The sequence below is a fragment of the Hypomesus nipponensis genome, chromosome 9, assembly GCF_054491055.1.
Source record: "Hypomesus nipponensis isolate SF chromosome 9, ASM5449105v1, whole genome shotgun sequence".
Taxonomy (NCBI): domain Eukaryota; kingdom Metazoa; phylum Chordata; class Actinopteri; order Osmeriformes; family Osmeridae; genus Hypomesus; species Hypomesus nipponensis.
This window is the reverse complement of record NC_140369.1, coordinates 26,787,860-26,807,184: the sequence shown is the minus strand read 5'-3', so window position 1 is coordinate 26,807,184 and position 19,325 is coordinate 26,787,860. Positions and strand designations below refer to the sequence as shown.

General features: G+C 41.3%; 1 protein-coding gene and 1 pseudogene across 1 annotated transcript; both read left to right on the top strand.

Annotated features, from left to right (window-relative positions):
• Nucleotides 1–287: 287 nt before the first annotated feature.
• Nucleotides 288–3,032, top strand: LOC146274049 (uncharacterized; annotated as a pseudogene).
• An 8,410-nt stretch (nt 3,033–11,442) lies between these two features.
• On the top strand, nt 11,443–12,113 carry pth4 (parathyroid hormone 4). The gene is made up of 2 exons (XM_084706332.1): nt 11,443–11,528; nt 11,831–12,113. Exons 1-2 carry the CDS (start codon nt 11,443–11,445, stop codon nt 12,111–12,113), a joined length of 369 nt encoding a protein of 122 aa, XP_084562458.1.
• Nucleotides 12,114–19,325: the final 7,212 nt, after the last annotated feature.

Below are 19,325 nucleotides of genomic sequence, written 5' to 3'. Positions count from 1 at the left end.
TCGGCAATGCCCCCCCAAATGGAATGCCGTGCCCCCCCAAAAATGTTTTTGTTAAAGTATAAATAAGTGTCATAATTCTGTCTGAGTTGATATGACACTTTAAAATTTATAAATAAAATAATTATTATAAAATGCTTTATTAAAATACCTTTTTTATTAGCCTGCTTGGTTTAAAATGTGCGATCATGCGCGTTGACACCAACTGACACGAACGGGCTTGTCATTAAGAGTGAATCGGGCTTGTTAGCCTATACTGTAAATGTCAACAGTAAATTGAGACAGTAACTATGGACATCCGAAAGTGGCTTTCTGCCAAAAAGCCATCAATAGAGGGAGAAGATGAGGTTCCACATCATGTGTCAATACCATCGAAGACATCGCTGAATGACAAATGCATACAGGCACCTGCTAACTGTGAAGCTGTAGCTATCTCAGCGCCAGCTAGCCCTACTGTTGTTCATGGAACAGTGTTGGAAAAGGCTCCAGATGATCTTGGGACAAAATATCCAATCCAAGTCATGTTGCAGCAATACCCAACCCGTATACAGGGGGAAAAGCGGTCATTTGTAAGTGGATGTTATCATAACAGAGATTGGTTGGAATACAGTGTCAAGGCAGACGCAGTTTACTGCTTTCCTTGCCACCATTTCGGTAATACTGCTTGGGGAACAGTAGACTCGGCTTTCATGGTCCGGGGCTACAATGATTGGAAACATGCAGTTGAAAAAGATAAGGGTTTTCAAAAACATGGCAACTCTAAAGAGCATATCACCTGCCAGGCAATGTGGTATGAGCGAGAGAAGCGTAAGAAGCAAGGCAAAGAAATCTCAACACTCGTTAACGCTGACCAACTGAAAAAAAAACAGGTATTATGTTTCCTCCCTGATTGATGTAATAGCATTTCTGTCTGAGAACCAATTGCCTTTAGAGGTAAACTGAAGGCTTTTGATGACATGTCAGAGGGAGGCAGTGGCCTTTTCCTCTCACTGCTAGACTACACAATTAAGAAGGACCCGCAATTGGCCGAAATATTGAAGTCTATCCCACGAAATGCTACACATACATGTCACAGCATACAGAACGAACTCATTGGTGTACTCAGCGGTGTGGTGACGTAAGCTATAGTGGGTGAAGTAGGCAATTCATGGTATACCATATAAGGTTGATGGCACCCGGGATCCGACTGGCTGCGAAAACATATCAATTGTAATTTGATATGTCACTGAAGAAAACGAAGCTACAGAGCACCTTCTTACTATAGCAACTGCCGATGCAGGAGATGCTAAAACACTGACGGACACTATAATAGCAGAGCTAACAAAAACTGGCCTGAAAACCTCCAAGATCTTAAGCCAAGTGTATGACGGAGCCTCACTCATGTCTGGAAGTCGTGGTGGAGTCCAAAAACTCTTACAAGAAAAACTAGAACGAGAAATACCATATGTGCACTGTTTTAACCACCAGCTACATTTAGTTGTAATACATGCAATGTCATCAGAGGAATCAATCAAGGATTTTTTTGCGTGTGTAATGCTCTCTATAAATTCTGTAAAAAACCCACAATCGCTGTTCAATATCAGGGTATGCAACTCAAGCGCTTGCTTGATCAATGCTGGACAGGCCATCTTGCCACCGTTTCAGTAATTCTTTCCTAATTAGAAGAAATTATTTCACTACTGACGGAGAAACTGCACGGCCTCATGAAGCAGAGGTTAGGATGGAGGCAGTCAGGCTTTTGAGGGAGGTGACCAAGCCAAGCTTCGTATTTATTGCACACTTTATGCACAAAGGGCTTGTATTACTGGACCCACCAAATAAGCTTCGACAGGGAGAAGACACAGACCTGCTTACAGGAATAGGCCTTGTGTCTAGTGCAATCGAGTGCATTCTCAAACTACGATGTGAGGAGACGTTCACCGACTTGTGGAACACTACCACTGCCTGCTGCCAACACAACAGTGACACCGTACCACCTAAACAAAGACGAACATTAAATAAGAAGATGGATCAATATGTGGTTAAAGAGACTGTTATGTTGATATTCTGTCAGAGGATGGGCCAAGGAACGCACCACAATGAAAAAGAGTTGACTTTGTTTATTAATCGAGCTGCTCGGATCAGGTCACCACGACAGGCAAAGTGGTTGGCATGACTGACTAACATGTCTCTCACATGAACTTTATATGCATGAGCTGTAACATACAAATATAGCACCCACCAAAACATGTCCTTAAACGGTATACATTCCACAACTTTAAGGCATAGAAAGAACACTACACAGGTGGTTCAGTCATAACTCATCGTTTGTACTATTTTCTGCATGTTGCTCTTTCCAGAGGTTAAAGTTCACATTGTCCTATCTATATGTGTATTGTCCGAGACCTGCTGCCTGACCTCTTGACCACAGCACGAGACTCAAGTTTCTCTGTACACAGAAAATCTGCGTATCAGAGACCGTCGGACAGGGGGACAAAAATGTCAAATTGGAACTGAGGAGACTGTTCTTTAATACACTCGATGTAGTGTTATGCGAAATGGAAGTACGCTTCAGTGAGCGTAACACGAAGTTGGCTACTGCACTTGCAACGCTGGATCCAGAGAGCGATACCTTTCTTGATACAGATGCTATCAAGCACATCATGGAGTTGACACATTCAAATATCGTTGGAGCTGAATACGCAGTCGCAAAACAGTTCTTGGTCACACAAATGAATAAGGACACTCAAGGAGAGAAGTGGACAATTACACGTATCCTCAAAACACAACACAAAACATTGAAGGCCATGTCAAGCGTACTGACTGCTTTCAAACTCGCGCTAACTTTTGGTTCCTCCACTGCCATGTGCGAGAACTCGTTCTCGACTCTTAAAAACGTTTTCACAGATTATAGACGTGCTATGCTTCATGTACGCAAAGCCCAGTTGGTAAAGCTGGCATTTGAAAGGGATCTCACTCGCAAGTGCACAAATGAGTGGAAAGACATTATTTTGAAGAGGTTCCATTCGGACAGTCGTCGCCTTCCACTCTACTAACGAGTCCAGCTTTGGTTGATTTATTTTTTTAAATCGTATATTGTCTCTTTTGTGTAAATGTTGCACTGAAAAAATATTTGATCTGATATGGCCAGTGTTGGTATGTGCTTGGCTATGATTTGCATGTAAATCTTTTATGAGAGATACTTGTTGTAATACTATAAAATGGAAAATGAAATGAAATATAGTTCAAAAAATTACTAAATGTTAATGTCATGAACATGTTTTCAGAAAACCTGAAAAAAAAGAAGTTGTCCTGACTCAATTATTCCCATCTCCTCTATAGCATATTCCTTTTTAATACTGTCATTGGCTATAAATTAAATATCAAGATGGATACACATTCCTGCAGAATATGCAGGTCTGCTCTTATTTTGACTCTCATACATGCTTTGTAAATGCGCGCCCCCCTTGTGAAAAAAAATGCCCACCCATTGAATTTCTGGAGCCGACTCTGCACAGGAGTGAGAGAGAACACAGGAGTGAACACAGGAGAGAGAGAGAGAGAACACAGGAGAGAGAGAACACAAGAGAGAGCATATACCAAACCAACAAATATAACAAAACAAACAAATAGATTTTTGCATGCTTTATTGATTTTAAGAAAGCTTTTGATTCAATCTGGCAAGGATTATACTATAACATTCTCCAAAGTGGTATAGGAGGTAAAGTTTATGGCACAAAATCAATCTGTGAAAAAATAAGTGCAGGAAAAAAAAATAACAATAAAAGAACAGACTTCTTTACTCAACGACAAGGTGTTTCGCCAGGAATTTACATTACATTTACATGTATTCATTTTATCGCTTTTATCCAAAGCGACTTCCAAGAGAGAGCTTTACAAAGTGCATAGGTCACTGATAATAACAACAAGATAGCCCCAAAGCATAGCGGGTAGCCAAAACAAGAAGTACACATTGTGAACAACCAAAAAAAAAGTGCCAAAGGGAAGAACCATAACAGCATGTAGTTAAACAAGTTACAATTAAACAACATGAATCTCTAAGTCTACGTCTATGGGTAGTGTAATGAACAGGAATGCTAAGGAAACACTTGCTAGCTATGAATACATTCTAGGTAGAATATAATATGAATATGAATAGGTTGATACTTATCAGAAGAGTGATCCGCCTCCTCGGCCTTCCTCGGTGGACTCCGCAGGTAGACTCCCTGTCTTTGTTCGACTGAGTCTTTGTGCGCCGAGGCTGCCGGATGAGGCTGCCTCTGTAGTGCTAGTCGCCTTAAATACGCTAATGCCCAGATACAACGCCCCCGATTACTCTCAAACCAAAGAATACCCTGAGTACCCTGAAACCAAAAATGACTCACTGGCTAGCTACTCTTTGACCAGTTTAAACTGTTTATCTAACTGCTGACCCTTCAGCTCTACCCAATAGACTAAGTTTAAGCTCAACTCAATATTATACTACAGCCTTGATCACTTGCAGTCAATGCGGCGGTCTCGATGTTCACTTCAGCAGGACGCTATACGCTCTTGTTAGCATAAGGGAGATAAGGGATGCAACTTATCTCCAACTCTCTTCAATGTCTACATTGATGAGCTAGCAGTATTGTTGGAACAATCTACAGCCCCTGGCCTCAACCTAAACAACAGGGAAGTAAAATACCTGCTCTATGCAGATGACCTAGTGCTGTTGTCACCCACAAAACATGGTTTACAGCAGCATCTGGATCTGCTAGAGCAGTGGTTCTCAACCCTGTCCTCAGGGATTTAGATGTTTCCCTGCTCCAACACACCTGACTCAAATGCATGTTCGTTACCAGGCTTCTACAGAGCTAGATAACGACCCTTTTATTTGAATCGGGTGTGTTGGAGGAGGGAAACATCTAAAACATGCAGGACAGGGGGTCCCTGAGGACAGGGTTGACAACCACTGCTCTAAAGTCACGATCTTCCAGAAAAAGCCCAGATCTCAAGACAACAGACATATTTTCACTCCACACCACACTAGAGCACCCCTGTTATATGATTACCTGGGGATCAAAATCAGTGCCTCTGGAAAATGTGGACTGGTGGTGAATGCGCTGAAGGAGAAGCCTATTTTGCAATTAGAAAAAAATTCCATATAATAGACATACCAATCAGAATCTTGACTAAAATATTTGATAGCATAATAGCACCAATAGCGCTATATGGAAGTGAGGTATGGGGTCCACTCAGTCAGCATGACTACACTAGATGGGACAAGCATCCAATAAAGCCCTGCATGCTGAATTCTGTAAAATTATATTGAACATACAAAGGGAAACACCCACCAACGCATGCAGAGCAGAATTAGGCCAATATCCATTAATTATAAATATCAAGAAATGAACACTAAAATTCTGGATGCATCTCAAATCAAGTTCCCAAGATACACTGCAATTTGAAGCACTGCAAACCCAAGAACTGAACCCCCCAAAAAAGTAATTTCAGTCAGCTGGTCATGAGACTAACTAACCAAGTAACACCTGACAGATCCGCACTACTTTACAATCACAACTCAGAGTAAACCAAATTGTCCAACCAACCAAAAAGGCAGATCTGGAACATTGGAACAACCAAACCAAAAAACAAAACAAACTAAATTGCTATCGGGACCTAAACAGAAATTATGAATTGGACAAATATCTTTATACTGTCAAAGATACAAAACAGAGACAGATCCTGACCAAGTACAGGATCAGTGACCACAGTCTGGCCATTGAAATAGGCTGACAGAAAAAAACCTGGTTACCAAAATAATCCAGAGTATGTGGCCACTGTACGACAAGTGAGGTAGAGACAGAGAAGCACTTTCTACTACACTGCCAACAATACAGACATACCAGACAGCATTTCTTTAATACATTTGACACCCTTATACCATCGTTCACCACACTGTCCGATGATGAAAAGATGAAAGTACTCTTAGGGGAGGGACACACAACCCCCCTATCTGCACGATTTCTTAGAGTGAAATGAGGGAAAACCTGTGTACTGTAACCAGCCTTAATATTTAGCCTTGTATTTATTATATGTATTGTCCATTTCAATGTGTACGATTCACTTGAGTTATTTTTGTTTTGAGAGAGAGACAGAGAGAGAGAGAGCGATAGAGAGACAGACAGAGAGAGAGAAAGAGAGACAGACAGACAGACAAAGATAGAGACAGAAAGAGAGACAGAAAGAGAGACAGACAGAGAGAAAGACAGAGAGAGAACAGACCTAAAAGGGAGTGTAGAGCTGACATGCCTCCAGGCGTACATACAGAAAACACTTTGGTGCTCCTTATTGTTTACATGTCGACTTGTCTCTCTTTCTCCCTCCTCCCTCTCACCCCACCTTTTCATGTCCCAATTAGTCACTGACGCGCTCGCTTCAAACGCCCCCCACAGCCTCCTTCTCACACATACACACACACACCAGAATATCAGCCTACACACTCTTACACACATGCAGACAGTGCACACACACAAATGCAAATACTTCCTCCTACACAAACGCACACATACACACACAGAGAGATGGCAGGCGCTGTGTAGCAGGCAGAAGCAGGGCTAGAGAGCAGAGCAGCTTTTTCACACTGTGTTATTCATCAGGTGAGTCATGAGCGGTGCCAGGGAGAAAGGTTACACAGGTGTCAGAGTGTAGAGGAGGGAGAGAGAGAGATGCTGCCATGTAATACTGTAAACACTAACACACCTGCTCTGTGTCAGCCATGTTTCAGAGCTGTGCTGTTTTCAGACTGTGACGAGTAAAGTAGAGACAGGATGATCACGCCAGCCTAATGTGAAGCATTACACATTTACATGTACAATTTATTTGCAAGCAGACGGTTTTACCCAAAGTGACATATAAATAGAACATCTTGAAAGTACAGCAGAGAATCAAGCATCAGAAATGCCTAGATCTACATTATTTAGGTGGTCACAGTCATGGACCTGTCTGTATTTTACCCTTGGCAAGGTGCTAACCCCAGTAACGAAGAACAGTAGAGGGAGACTGAGGAGGCCTTAGGAACGATTCCGAAGATTCTGTCAATGACTTGAGAATTATTTTCCTATTTCCTGTTACCAACATTGAGAACACCCACAGAGAAAAAGTGTGGCCTTCTGAATGGGTCAAAAACAAATACCTGATTAATTTAGTCTCAATCTCTTCTCATATCCTCATTAAACCCAAAACAATCCTCTTAAAATATTAAATCACTGCCACGGATAATTGGGAGAGATGGCTTTGAGGTTTTAGTGGTATCTTTGGCATGATAGCTTGTCTATTAGTGCCACTGTGTGGAGACCCTGGATATTACAATCGGGCCAGCAAGTCAGCTCAGGGCTGTTTCTTTTGACTCACAAAACAATTTGAGCAGGTGATTCAAATGTAGAATTTTATTTGGGAATCTATGTTGAATATGTTTGTCTTGTCTACATGGAGGTGCCTGGTAAGATAAATATAGTCAAGTAGTGAATTACGGAACAGGTTATTAAAATATTAATCATTATTGAAACACAACGGACTTCTGAAACTCTTTAGGAATCAAAAGATGTCTGTTTTAGTGCTGTCAAACGATTAAAATATTTAATTGCGATTAATCGCATTAATGTCATAGTTAACTCGCGATTAATCACAATTAATCGCACATTTTTATCTATTCTAAATGTCCCTTGATTTCTTTTTGTCCCGTTCTTTTTTCAAATTTTAATGCTCTTATCAAAATTGAAAAGTGGTTCGGATTGCTTCGTGCAAATATTTTTTTTATTGAAAACAACATTGCAATCGCCTGGCTTTGACGAGGGGGCGGAGAATTTGCATGAATCACATCAGCTGTGTGCTGGCCATCAAGTGGTATTTCAGACTGGACGTGCTGCAATGATTGCTCAGTTTACAACGACAAAACACACAGATCCCTTTGGTCTTGTCAATGGATACATTTGGCAACTTTTTAAAGTAAACTTTACATTCAGAATCTTATTGGCATCCATTTCGGCGTCTCGCGCTCGCCATCCACTCAAAACGTACCGGCTGCAAGCTAAACAAGTGTGTGTGGCGTGCCTGTTGTTTTGTTGTTTTCCGGTCTAGCTAAATCCGGTGTGGTGTTGTAGTTTTTCTAACGTCGGCAGTTGTTGCAACAGCATGTGAAAAAAACTACAAAGTTTCCTAGGCCAAAAAGAGCGTTAATCGCGCGATAACAATTTACAACAACATTGACGCCGTTAATTTGGGTTTGCGTTAACGCCGTTAATAACGCGTTAAACTGACAGCACCACTGTTTATTTTATCAGTTGGATGTTCAGACTACAGAGCTCCATTCATGTATGTAAAATGTTTTACCACAAGGTGGCAACATTTTGTATTATTGCAGCAGCAAGCTTTCATTTATAAGTGGTTCTTTCTATACCTTCATTCTAGATGTGAGTCAAAGTAATTTGGTAGAAATGTAGCATCAGACTGTGAGAATAAACAGGACTCTGCAAGGTTTAGCCAGTCAAATGTGAAGCATGGGAAGTGTAGTCTTAGTGTCAGTCATCAGGATCGTGTGTTTGTCGAACATAGGAAGTTTTGTCTTAGAGTCAGTCATCAGGAAGTAAGGATCCTTCTCTCTTGCTCTGGGTTGTCCCTGGTGATGATGGCAGCACTGGTGCAGTCACCATTCTTTATTTAGCTGATTGCCAGTCAGGGGCCTTCAGAGGAGAGAAAAGGCAATGATAACACTCAACCTTGCGCCAATGCTCTGCCCGCGCACTCTCTCTTTCTGTAACTCTCTCTTTCTTTCTCACTTTCTCTTTCTCCATCACTGTAAGGCAGATTTTCTGTGTAAATGTACAGCCTAAGTATCTGTAAGGTCAAGAGGTCCTGCAAGGTCCTTTCTGAGCAGAATATAGCACACACCCCAGACAGTTAGTTCATACAGTTATCATGTATGAACTGGGACTTCAACGTAATTAACTACAACCTCAGCTGCTGAATACTCTAGTGTATCAGTGTACTGACCACTGAAAACCCGTTAAGGAAGCAATTCTGTGCATTCTATATCTGTGCTGTCCAACTCATGTTTTTAAGCATGGCTGAGAGACAGAGTTTCACTCATGCCATCAGTTTGTCTTGAACTGATTGTTTGATCCGCACGCTCGACTAATAAACCAAAGAATCAAACTCCTTTACTTTGTTGTGACTCCTTCCGGCCTGCCTTCTTCAGATAACCTCCCTAACAATCACTCTCTTACTTCTTTACAGACATCTTTCCCTCATCCTCTTCTCGTGTCTTTTTTCATGTCATAACGGTAACGCCCTCCCTCTCCCCCACACATCCACCAGCTTCAGTGACAGCCTGCATTTTTCACAGAGGGAAACCTTCCTTATGAGGTGTTGTCAAGACGACTTTGTTTCCAATGGTGATTCTTTCAGCGGTGTGCTAATGTCAGGCTGGGTGGATGGCTTCATTAGGGGCTGTGGAGTTACAAACCTGGTGAATAACTCCAGGGGTCAGGCATCTTAACTACAGACAGGAGGTGTGTGTGTGTATGACAAATGTATCCCTTCAACCACTCTCTCGGCTTGCTGTTTGGTCCTGTTGTGGCACCGACGGCGGCAAAAATGGTATTAACATGCAATGTGTGTAAATGTATAATGTTAATTGTTAGTAACTCCAGCTTAGTCAATGTACTCTTCGGTACTTTCATTTCTGCTTAAATCTGACAATGACAACCACATGGACCAGTCACTTACATGGAATTTGCATGTCAATCATATTGTTGCTAAACAATCAAGGAACATCACCCTTGTGAGAAGGTACGCATGGGCCATGTCTTATGAAGTCTGTAAGGTTGTCGTGTGTGCACTTGTCTTATAAGTAGCACAGTACTGTTTGCCAGCTCTAGCTAACATGTCTGAGTCAAACACTGGTAAGCTCCGAGTAGTACAGAACAGAGCCAGCAGATTGTTGTTGAAATGCTCACTAGACGCGCCTTTTGACCAAATGCACCTAGATCTGGGTTGGCCCATGGTGAGAGATAGAGTCACAATCAGTACGTTGAATATGTTCGTTAGAATACTTGTCAGTCATGAGCCCCAAAACATTTATAGTTCCATCGTTCCCATCAATTCAACCCTCACATATTCAACTAGATTATCCAATTCCTACAGTTTCAAAATACGTAAGCCAAAAGCAAACTCCAAAAAGAGGACCTTTCTCTACTGTGCCATCAATCTTTGGAACACCCTACCACCAAACATCTGATCTCGGTCCAGTCTTGCAAACTTCAAAAAGAGAACCTTGCTCTACCGTGCCATCAATCTTTGGAACACCCTACCACCAAACATCTGATCTCTGTCCAGTCTTGCAAACTTCAAAAAGTCAATTCACCATTTGTTCGCAAGCTAGATTAATAGTTGTGGGAATTTTGTAACTGTATATTTTATGTGATGATTATGTATGACTAGGTTTTTTTGATCTGTAATCTGCATATATGTCTGTATGTGTGTATTTGTTATTTGTTCGAACTCTGGAAGATTAGCCCTTATAGGGCTAAAGGGTATCGCAATAAACCAATAAACTGTTTCTAAAACAGTTTAATATCAAAAGTGGGCAATAAAAGTCCCCCAATTGTTTTCTACCACTTACTGGACCTGGTATTCTAAGCTCACAGGAGAAAACTGCTTTACTTTAGGGTTGCTTTACAGATGAGGTCCAACTTTATCATATCAAACTGATTTGTGGCCACATTCATTAATTCTGTAAGAATGGGGAGGGGGAAGGGCTGTGAGTAGGTGTGTGTGTCAGAAGGGGCAGGCTATATAACAGCCCTATAACTTCACACTGGTTGAAGAGTGACTGAAGCTGGAGACTGACTGCACCCTGCCTGTCTGACAGAACGTACCTCGAACTACTCTGAACTCCTGACAAAGGCAGCGTGGAAGAAAAAGTGATTGGTAATGACTTTTTATTTGTTATTTTGTACAATTTATTTTAAGTCCTCCTTAATCCAGGAGGTAGTTGATGAAAACTTAACTTGTCTTAGCATGTTTATAAACATGTTTAGGTGTCTGCTGTGGTTCCCAAAGTAGTTGGAGCACTAGCAAAAGTAACATTGAAGCTTTGACTGTTAAATTATGACTTACAAAAAAACAAGTGGCCACAAGAGAGTTTAAAACTGAACAGATTGACTGCAACAGTACTTATAGTGCAGTTGTGATGTGAGAACTGTCCTCATAGAAGTATAGAAGAGTTCACTGTATCAGTGAGATCAGTGCATAGAAAAAGGGATATGTGGAAATACTATTTTTGTTTCTATTGTGTATCTAAACAAAATTATTCACTGACATTTGGTTTTAATTTTGACTCCCTGCAGTGTCATGTTCAACCTTGAAACTGACCTATCCACAGTTGAACCTACTATGAATTAGGATTGTACTGTTTTGTTGCAGACGATGGTGTTACCTCTCAAGCCTGTGCAGATGCTAGCTGTAATGGTTCTAGTTGTCTTCACAATCAGCCAGTGTCAGGAGACTGAGAGGTGAGTGGCTCACATCGGAGAAGACACAGCACGCTTGCCTGGAATGTCCTCTTTCTTCGGCACATTGATCCACACCTGGATTACATGTGAGCAAAGCTAGGATGTGGCACCAGCATAAGGCAACGGTCTAAATGCAACATTTATTTTCCATATGAAAAGAAAAATGTAGTCTCCTTACATTTGCTGCAAACGTATCTCAGTTTTCTTTCTTGCTATTTTGCTTTTTCCTTAGATGTAGTGTCGGTGTAAATTGTTCTTGTGACATGAATAACCGTTCAGGTGTTGTGTCTCCTGTGTTCCAGCCGTCGGGCCGTGACGGAGCACCAGCTGATGCACGACCGTGGACGGACCATCCAGAGCCTGAAGAGACTCATCTGGCTGTCCAGTGCCATGGAGGGTCTCCACACCGCCCAGACCCGCTCCGCCCTCTACCCACCATCCTTCGCGCTCAGCCAGGGGCTCGTCTCAGGCCTCGCCCCCTTTCCCGCCAGACAGGACAGCGGCCCCTCCAGGGGAGCGATGGAAAGCTTTCTGAGAGACTTCTTCAACCCCCATCTCAGCGGACTCTCTGAGGGAGAGCCCTAGCCCCTCAGCCCAACCCCCCCAACACACACACACACTCTAAACTCATCATATAGCAACACTAAACACACATTCAAAGTGCTAGCTTTTTTTTCACTAGCAAACCTCTTCTAAACATACCAATGACATTCTATTTCCCAAGACTTCCCAACCAAAACCAAACCTGCCTAACTAATAGAAGCAAGCTACTTTCTCCACATCACTTGTGAGCTTCAAATATGACTTGAGCCATGCCAGAGCTGCTTTGGTGTTGTGGTATGATGTGGGATGATGATGTGCAACATATAGAGTCCTCTTTCTAAACTCAGTGTTCAGCCTGAGAATTGTATTTCATGCGTGTTAAAAGATAACTGTCAAATTATGTAGAATTACCTAATGTTAATGATCAATTATCATTATCATTGTGTTACTCAAATGATTATTTAAAATGGAACTGTATGCATGTATCTTGTAAATTCTGAACAAGCACAATGTGCATTTGAAATGAAATAAAAACATTTGATTTTATCTGTTGTAAAATCATTTTGATCATTGAGCTTTTACTTTAAACTGGTATTGTTTAACGGCTATAATATTAATCTTAACCTGTATTTTCACTGTTAAGCAATAATGTTGGGTTCGAATTATATTATAAAAACAGGTTTGGATATGTGTATAGTTTTGGGGGATAATCTAAACTTTAGCAAACCTTCAGAAATGGATTTGCCTAAAATAAATTAGTAACACCCTATAATATTTAGAGATAAAACAAATTAGTTTTTATCTTCATAATGGGTGCACTATATCAACTAGTTACCGTAGACACTACCCGAATGTAGGCTACTCATCACGTATTTGGAGTTGTCTAATAGTAATACTGTGATCATCGCTGCATGATATAGAAACGTGGCCACAGACATGATCCTTCTTCTGATAATCATGGCAAGGTAACCCGAACAGGTAACCAGCTGTTTTGGATAAACCCCAAACCAATAACCCCAAAAGATATGTGGTGTTATTAAGAGTCTGTAAAATTGTGGTTAATATGGCTATTGCCTAGAGACAACTACTAATACGTGATGAGAAGCCTACATTCGGGTAGTGTCTACAGTAACTAGTTGATTCAGAAGAACCAAAATAACATATTGCCTGAAGGCCAACGTACTTAATAAATAAGTGAACGGAATTTTCAATGGCCTCAGTAGCTCGCGGTGTATTGCAACGGGTTATTATAACACATTTGTTTTTGCTCGTGGGATCGAATCTCACTCAAATCTTTTATTTTCTTAGCTTCCATTTATTATGGTGTGAATGGCTGTAATGTAGTGCTCACTACATTTGTTCAGAATACACAAAATGTTGTGTTACGCGTATTTTGATCGTATTGTCTGGGTTCTTATGACATTAATTACACAAAGTGCTCAACTGAGTGCTTGTGTACGATCTCATATCTGTATCTATCTCTGTCTATCTAGTTCTGGCAATCCATCTGTATCTCTTGCTCTGTCAATGAATGTATTATATAGCGTCCGTAAATAGGCCTATGTCTCCTCTCTATAACCTACGAATATTAGTGATTTCTGATGTCTTTTAAGCGTTTGAATAAAACGCTGTTTGTCTCAGCTGCTCGATGCTTCGGACGTCACTTCGACACTTCGACTCTGATAACGCTGTTTTTGCCCATTTGAAGCCACGCTCGACACGTTTGTATCGGTATCAATTGTTTCGAAAGGTCGATACCGCTCCGTGAGCACGTTATCGAGCGTAACATCACTAGTTGGGACGTAACAGAGGCATCCATGTTTTGGTTGGGTCATGTTCATAAGTTCACCATTTTACGGTTCGGTCGACACCAAAAATGTAAAGTAGGGCAGCCTGTAGGACATGTGGGAATTGTGCTTTTAGCCAGATGCTCTGATTATTCTTGTGATTTGTTGAAAACTTGCTAGTGGACTGAGACTGCGTCCCGGGGGTACATTGATTTGACATAGCCTCATAGACAGACTCGGCTCGCTCACTGGCAGTGTGTAAACAATAGTCTTTCACTCAGTTCATCTCCTAAAACGTCTGGAAGGGCTGCTTTTTGTAGACAAGAGCCTGCTGAGATAGCCAATATATATATCTTTCAAAACAAGCCTATTTCATTTGTCATTTGCCTGATAAAGCGACCTACGTTAGCCAGGCTAGTTTCACTCGGTCAGCCTATTTAAAGTTCTCTGACAGTCAGAATCACTGTTTACAGGCAAAGGTCGAGCTGGGGCCCGTTCGTCGTAAGGGTTGAAGCTAAGTTAATCATTTGTCCCTTTAGCCCGTTAACATTAGCGAGCTAATTGAGAACCCCAAATATCGGTTCGTCGACGGCTGATCCGCATCCAAATCATGTGGTTAATTTCAATCAGGCTAAACTTATCAGGGCAAGTGCACGAGCACGTACTACTTCAAAAGGCAGGAAAGGTCGATCACCAAAACCGTGATTTTCTAACGGTATGATGGCGGAAAAGACGAAAGTTAGAGCGGTGATATTCTCGCCATCTGAGCAAACTATTAAAATGAGTCTCCACGAAGACAATAAGCATATTATCATGGCTAAGTCAAACACCGCCACCGCTGCCAGAGCAAGACAGGCATCTTGGCAAAAAAAATTGCCGATAAACTAAATGCGTATTTTGGTAAAATGTATAGGCTCATCTTTAGTGCCTTATTACCCCAATCAATCAGATCACATTTCTGTGTGCCTGCTGGCAGTAGGCTTAATGGAAATTAATCATCGATTGAGATCTTGCTAGCGAAAATAATGATATCAACTCTTTCAGAATAAGTATAAAAACAAGGCCAAAGAGTATCTAATTGATACGAATTCATAGACACTTATGAGGATATATGTAGGGTGATATCAGGTAAAATGGGCCACTTTTTGGTAAATCTTTGGGACAACAATACAATACCATAGGCTATACCTTTTCCATGTGTTTTTATGATTACTTATGACTGTTTTTGATTTTTTTGTTGAAATGATGTAATAAAATATAATTATTTAGGCCCTACAGTTCTTGAAACATCAGCTGTGCCAACTTTTTTTGCACGAGCAGTTTCAGGTAAAATGGACCAGCTGTTCAGGTAAAATGGGCCAGTGAAACTGCAAAGGGATATTGTAATTTATCATCAATTTTAATTTTAAAACACAGTTGCTTATACAGGCACATAACATTTGAACTGCATTAAACAAACATATTCATATGTGCCATTTTTTTTTTTTTTTTTTTATGATCCTGAAGCCCAGACTCGTCACAGTTTCATATATATGTGACGGTGGGCCCTCAATACCCAGCTCGACCAAAAGGCTCTCATACTGGTTAAACCACTGGCTAACCACCTCTTTGTTGAGTCCAGCAGCCCGTGCTGCAGACAGGACCTCTGGCTTGTGCATCCCAAGCTCTTGGTTGTGCTTTAGAAAGTTCTTAAACCAGTAATATCCAGCCCTCCCTGCTGTCTTGGAGAAACCATATATGGTGTTCTTGGCTGCAAAATCAAAGGCCACTTGCTGGACATCACGTTTTGTGAAGGGAAACCCCCTCTGCGCCAATGTGTTGAGGGTGGCAGCAAGCTCCCTTTCCTCCTCCTGTGGAAGGTAGGGCTTCCGCCCTGACACATGTTCACTGCCAGTCACCTTTCCACTGATGCGTCTTTGCAGTGTGGATCGCGGCACACCCCATACTCTTAATAAGAGGTGCACACTCACTGTAATTCCTTTCTTCTCTCCCTCCATGTATTCATCTAAGGCCCCCTTCATCCTCTCCTCTTTCCACAGATTGTAATTGTTTGGCCTTCCTTTCCATCCCTGTTTTATCTTTGTATCTTTTCCTCTCTGGTCCATCCTCTCTTTTCTCTCCCTTTCCTTCTCCCTCTCTCCTCTCCTCTCGCTTCCTTCTCGTTCGCCATACTAACTGTCATGGTGTGACACACACACACACACTCACACAAACTCCAACACATGTGTAGGTGTGTTTGTGAGGGACACAGATGATGGCCCATTTTACCTGATATCACCCTATATGTATATGCATGTAGGCCTATGTGTAAATCCGTCTTTGATTTCATTGACTGGGACATGCCAGCTGGTTAAGCGCCAAGTAGGCCTACACTTTTCTTACAGCAACGCATGCTGCGGCTTTGCCAATGTTTTCTGCATCGCCTATACTGTATAAAAATGTAGCCTACCTGACGCGAAAAACCTCAAGGCTATGCAGAGAGTCTAAAGCACAGTAAAAGTTTCAAGTAGCTTTATTGTCAACTTCTTCACGTCAAGACATAAAAAGGAATCGATATGACGTTTCCCACTCTCCCACAGTGAAACAAATAAAGCACAGGCACAACGGATTAGACATTTCTTAAAACATAATGTTACATATTCACACAGCAGCATAAGCTCATAAAGCATAGCTTGCTGCGGCTTGTGATATTTGCAATGTAGGCCTACGGCCCGAGAAGGTCTTGCAAATAAATGAGTCCTTGTCGGCTGAATTGATATCGCTCAAACAAGAACTAATCCGTGTGAAATAAAGGATTGGCGATCGTGAAGAACTCTATTGGTATGGAAAGTTAATCGAACTATATCTCCTTGGTCAGCTGGGTCTCTCAAAAAGGGAGCTGCCAATTATTTTCCGGGGGTGTGGCAAGCTTATCCAGCTACACTTACGTTAGCCTGCTCTCGAGCAGGTTAGTGCTAATTGATATGTTACTATGGTGATTTATCTAAACTTGCTTCCACGAACCAAAAAGAGGGGCGTGTTTTATCTTAGCCTGAAAGTTAGCTCGCTAAACTGCTTAGCGAGCTACGACGAATACCCCCCTGGTCTTTGGTCAGATGTGTATATATTGACCAGTTTAGAGCTAAATACTCTTGCCAAAGCCTGGAATCGAGCCAAATGTTTTGCGTGACTTTGCATGGCAGGGTCTCCATCAGGTCAACACATTTGGATTCAAGTTCAAGTAATGCCACTGCATTTCACAGTCAAAACTGAAGTCTGTGTCAAGTGTAAATGGGAAAAGCTTTGTTTTTCACCACTGACATGGACCCTTTTTTCACTTTTACAGGTCATGCCTGCTCAACAGAGTGCAACAGAGCATAATGAGAGCAACAAGAGAGGATGCAATAGAGAATGGAAATGACACCCTCACGAGAAAACTCAAAGTATAGTAGCCTGTCTCGCTGTGATAATTATTTCTATCACGCAACGTGCGATTAATATTAAATTCTGTTAATAATTTTTGTATGTTCTGCAAGAAGTTGTTGTCGTAAAAACGGACAGACTTCCTGTATCACCTCTGCTTGTAAAGCCGCAATCAAATCTTGTTCACATAAAATAAGCTTGCACCCGAGCAGGTTTAATCTTACGTAACTGTTGCTTTGACAGCAAGTCCAGGATGAGCTTTGAAGAACCAGACAATCCAAGACCATGACAAATCATCAACGATCAAATCCAGCTAACTGAGTTAGGGGTCCGTTCTTCGTACGCCGCTTATTACAACTGAGACCAAAAGACCCATTCCTGAAAACAGAAGATAACATCATTGTGCTAATGATGATCTTTCTAATTAGATTCTGCAAACATCCCTGTTGTTTATGATTAGTATAGCTGGATTGAGTTTTGTGAAATGTGTTTTGTTTAAAAGGGGATATTTAACAATCGTAGAAACCTTGATCAACAATGCTGCTATTGGTTTCTCACCATGGCCAAAGCGTGCCCATTTTTCTCCGCAACAGAGAGCTATAGCTCCGAATAGGGAACACCTAGAAGTCTGCAAAATCCAAGAGAAAGAGCAGGCAAAAATAATTAAATGTGTGTAAGTGGTGACCATGTTAGATGTTTTATCACTCAATGCAGTATATATTTTTGCAGTTTAGTAATTTGTTTATCATCTTTAATCTATAAACATTTGTGAATTAATCTATTTAAATATGTGCTTCCAACAAATCAATGTAAATGACACCCTCGGGAGAAAACTGATATCTCTGGGAGTCTTATGGCTGAGCGGTTAGGGAATCAGTTCAGAATCAGAATCCTGTCTAACATGCAAAACGCGATAAATTTAAAAAGCTCTGCGAATTATCCTTGCACCTTCCGCAACAGGTTGCTGTCACAAAAACGGTCAGGACATGGCTGTGACAGACTTCCTTTATCATATCTGCTTATAAGGCCACAATTAAATCTTGTTACATAAAATAAGCCTGCTACTGAGCATGTTTAAGTTCACGGACCTGTTGCTATGACAACAACTCCAAGATGAGCGTCGAAAAACATAAAGATCCAAGAGTTGGCGTCGTACAAAGAATGGACCCAGGTCCCTGTAGTACAAAGCAAGTTCAACACTCCCAAGATATATTTTCCTTATCTTGCTTCACTGAGCCAAACAACCCCCCAATTGCCTTAATTAGAATTACAACAGTGGTTATCAACTCCTTAACTCAACCCAGGATTACCCACTTGAGCAATGAGCGAGTTCACATGAAACGGGCGTGTTTGCAATATATGACCAATTACAAAGAGCAAACATTAATTTTAAACAAATACAAAGAGTTTAAGAGCATAATTAATGTGAAAAGCAACATTGTTGCTGCTTCCAAAAAAAGAAAGCAATGTTGGGAGGACATTGCCAACTATGTGAATGCGTAAGTTAATGGCCAAATCAATATCTCAATAGTCTGTGGGACTGTAAGCACACAACTTCTTTGTGTCACATTAGCAACATACGGCTCTAGAAGAGCAAAGAAAAAAAGGCAGGTTAAGCAGAGACTAACCCTAACTCTACCTGGTCTTAAGACCAGATAGTCCATCCTCAACAACACCTACCCTATCCCAAATTACAAGAAAATGCATATTTTCCCATAAGGTTACTCATTGCCTTTTCTGAATGCAGATCACAGGGGTTAAAGTGAAAGAAATTCCTGAGCCTGAACATTTGTTTTGGGGGGGGGGGTGACACTTTTATGTCCTTTGCTAGTTTTTTTACACAGGGTGACCAGTGACTAAGAAATTGTGAATGGCAAGTCATGTTCCGCAGTAAATGTGCAAAAATATTTTTTTGTCGCAGACACGGTCAGTCATAGACAACGGTGTGTCAACTGTAACATTTGCTCCCGACAACGTTGTGGTAAATTCGTGTGTCCCGTGCGTGTCCTGATGTGCACCAATGTGACATATGGATCTCATTCACACTGTGTTGCTAGGACCCGCC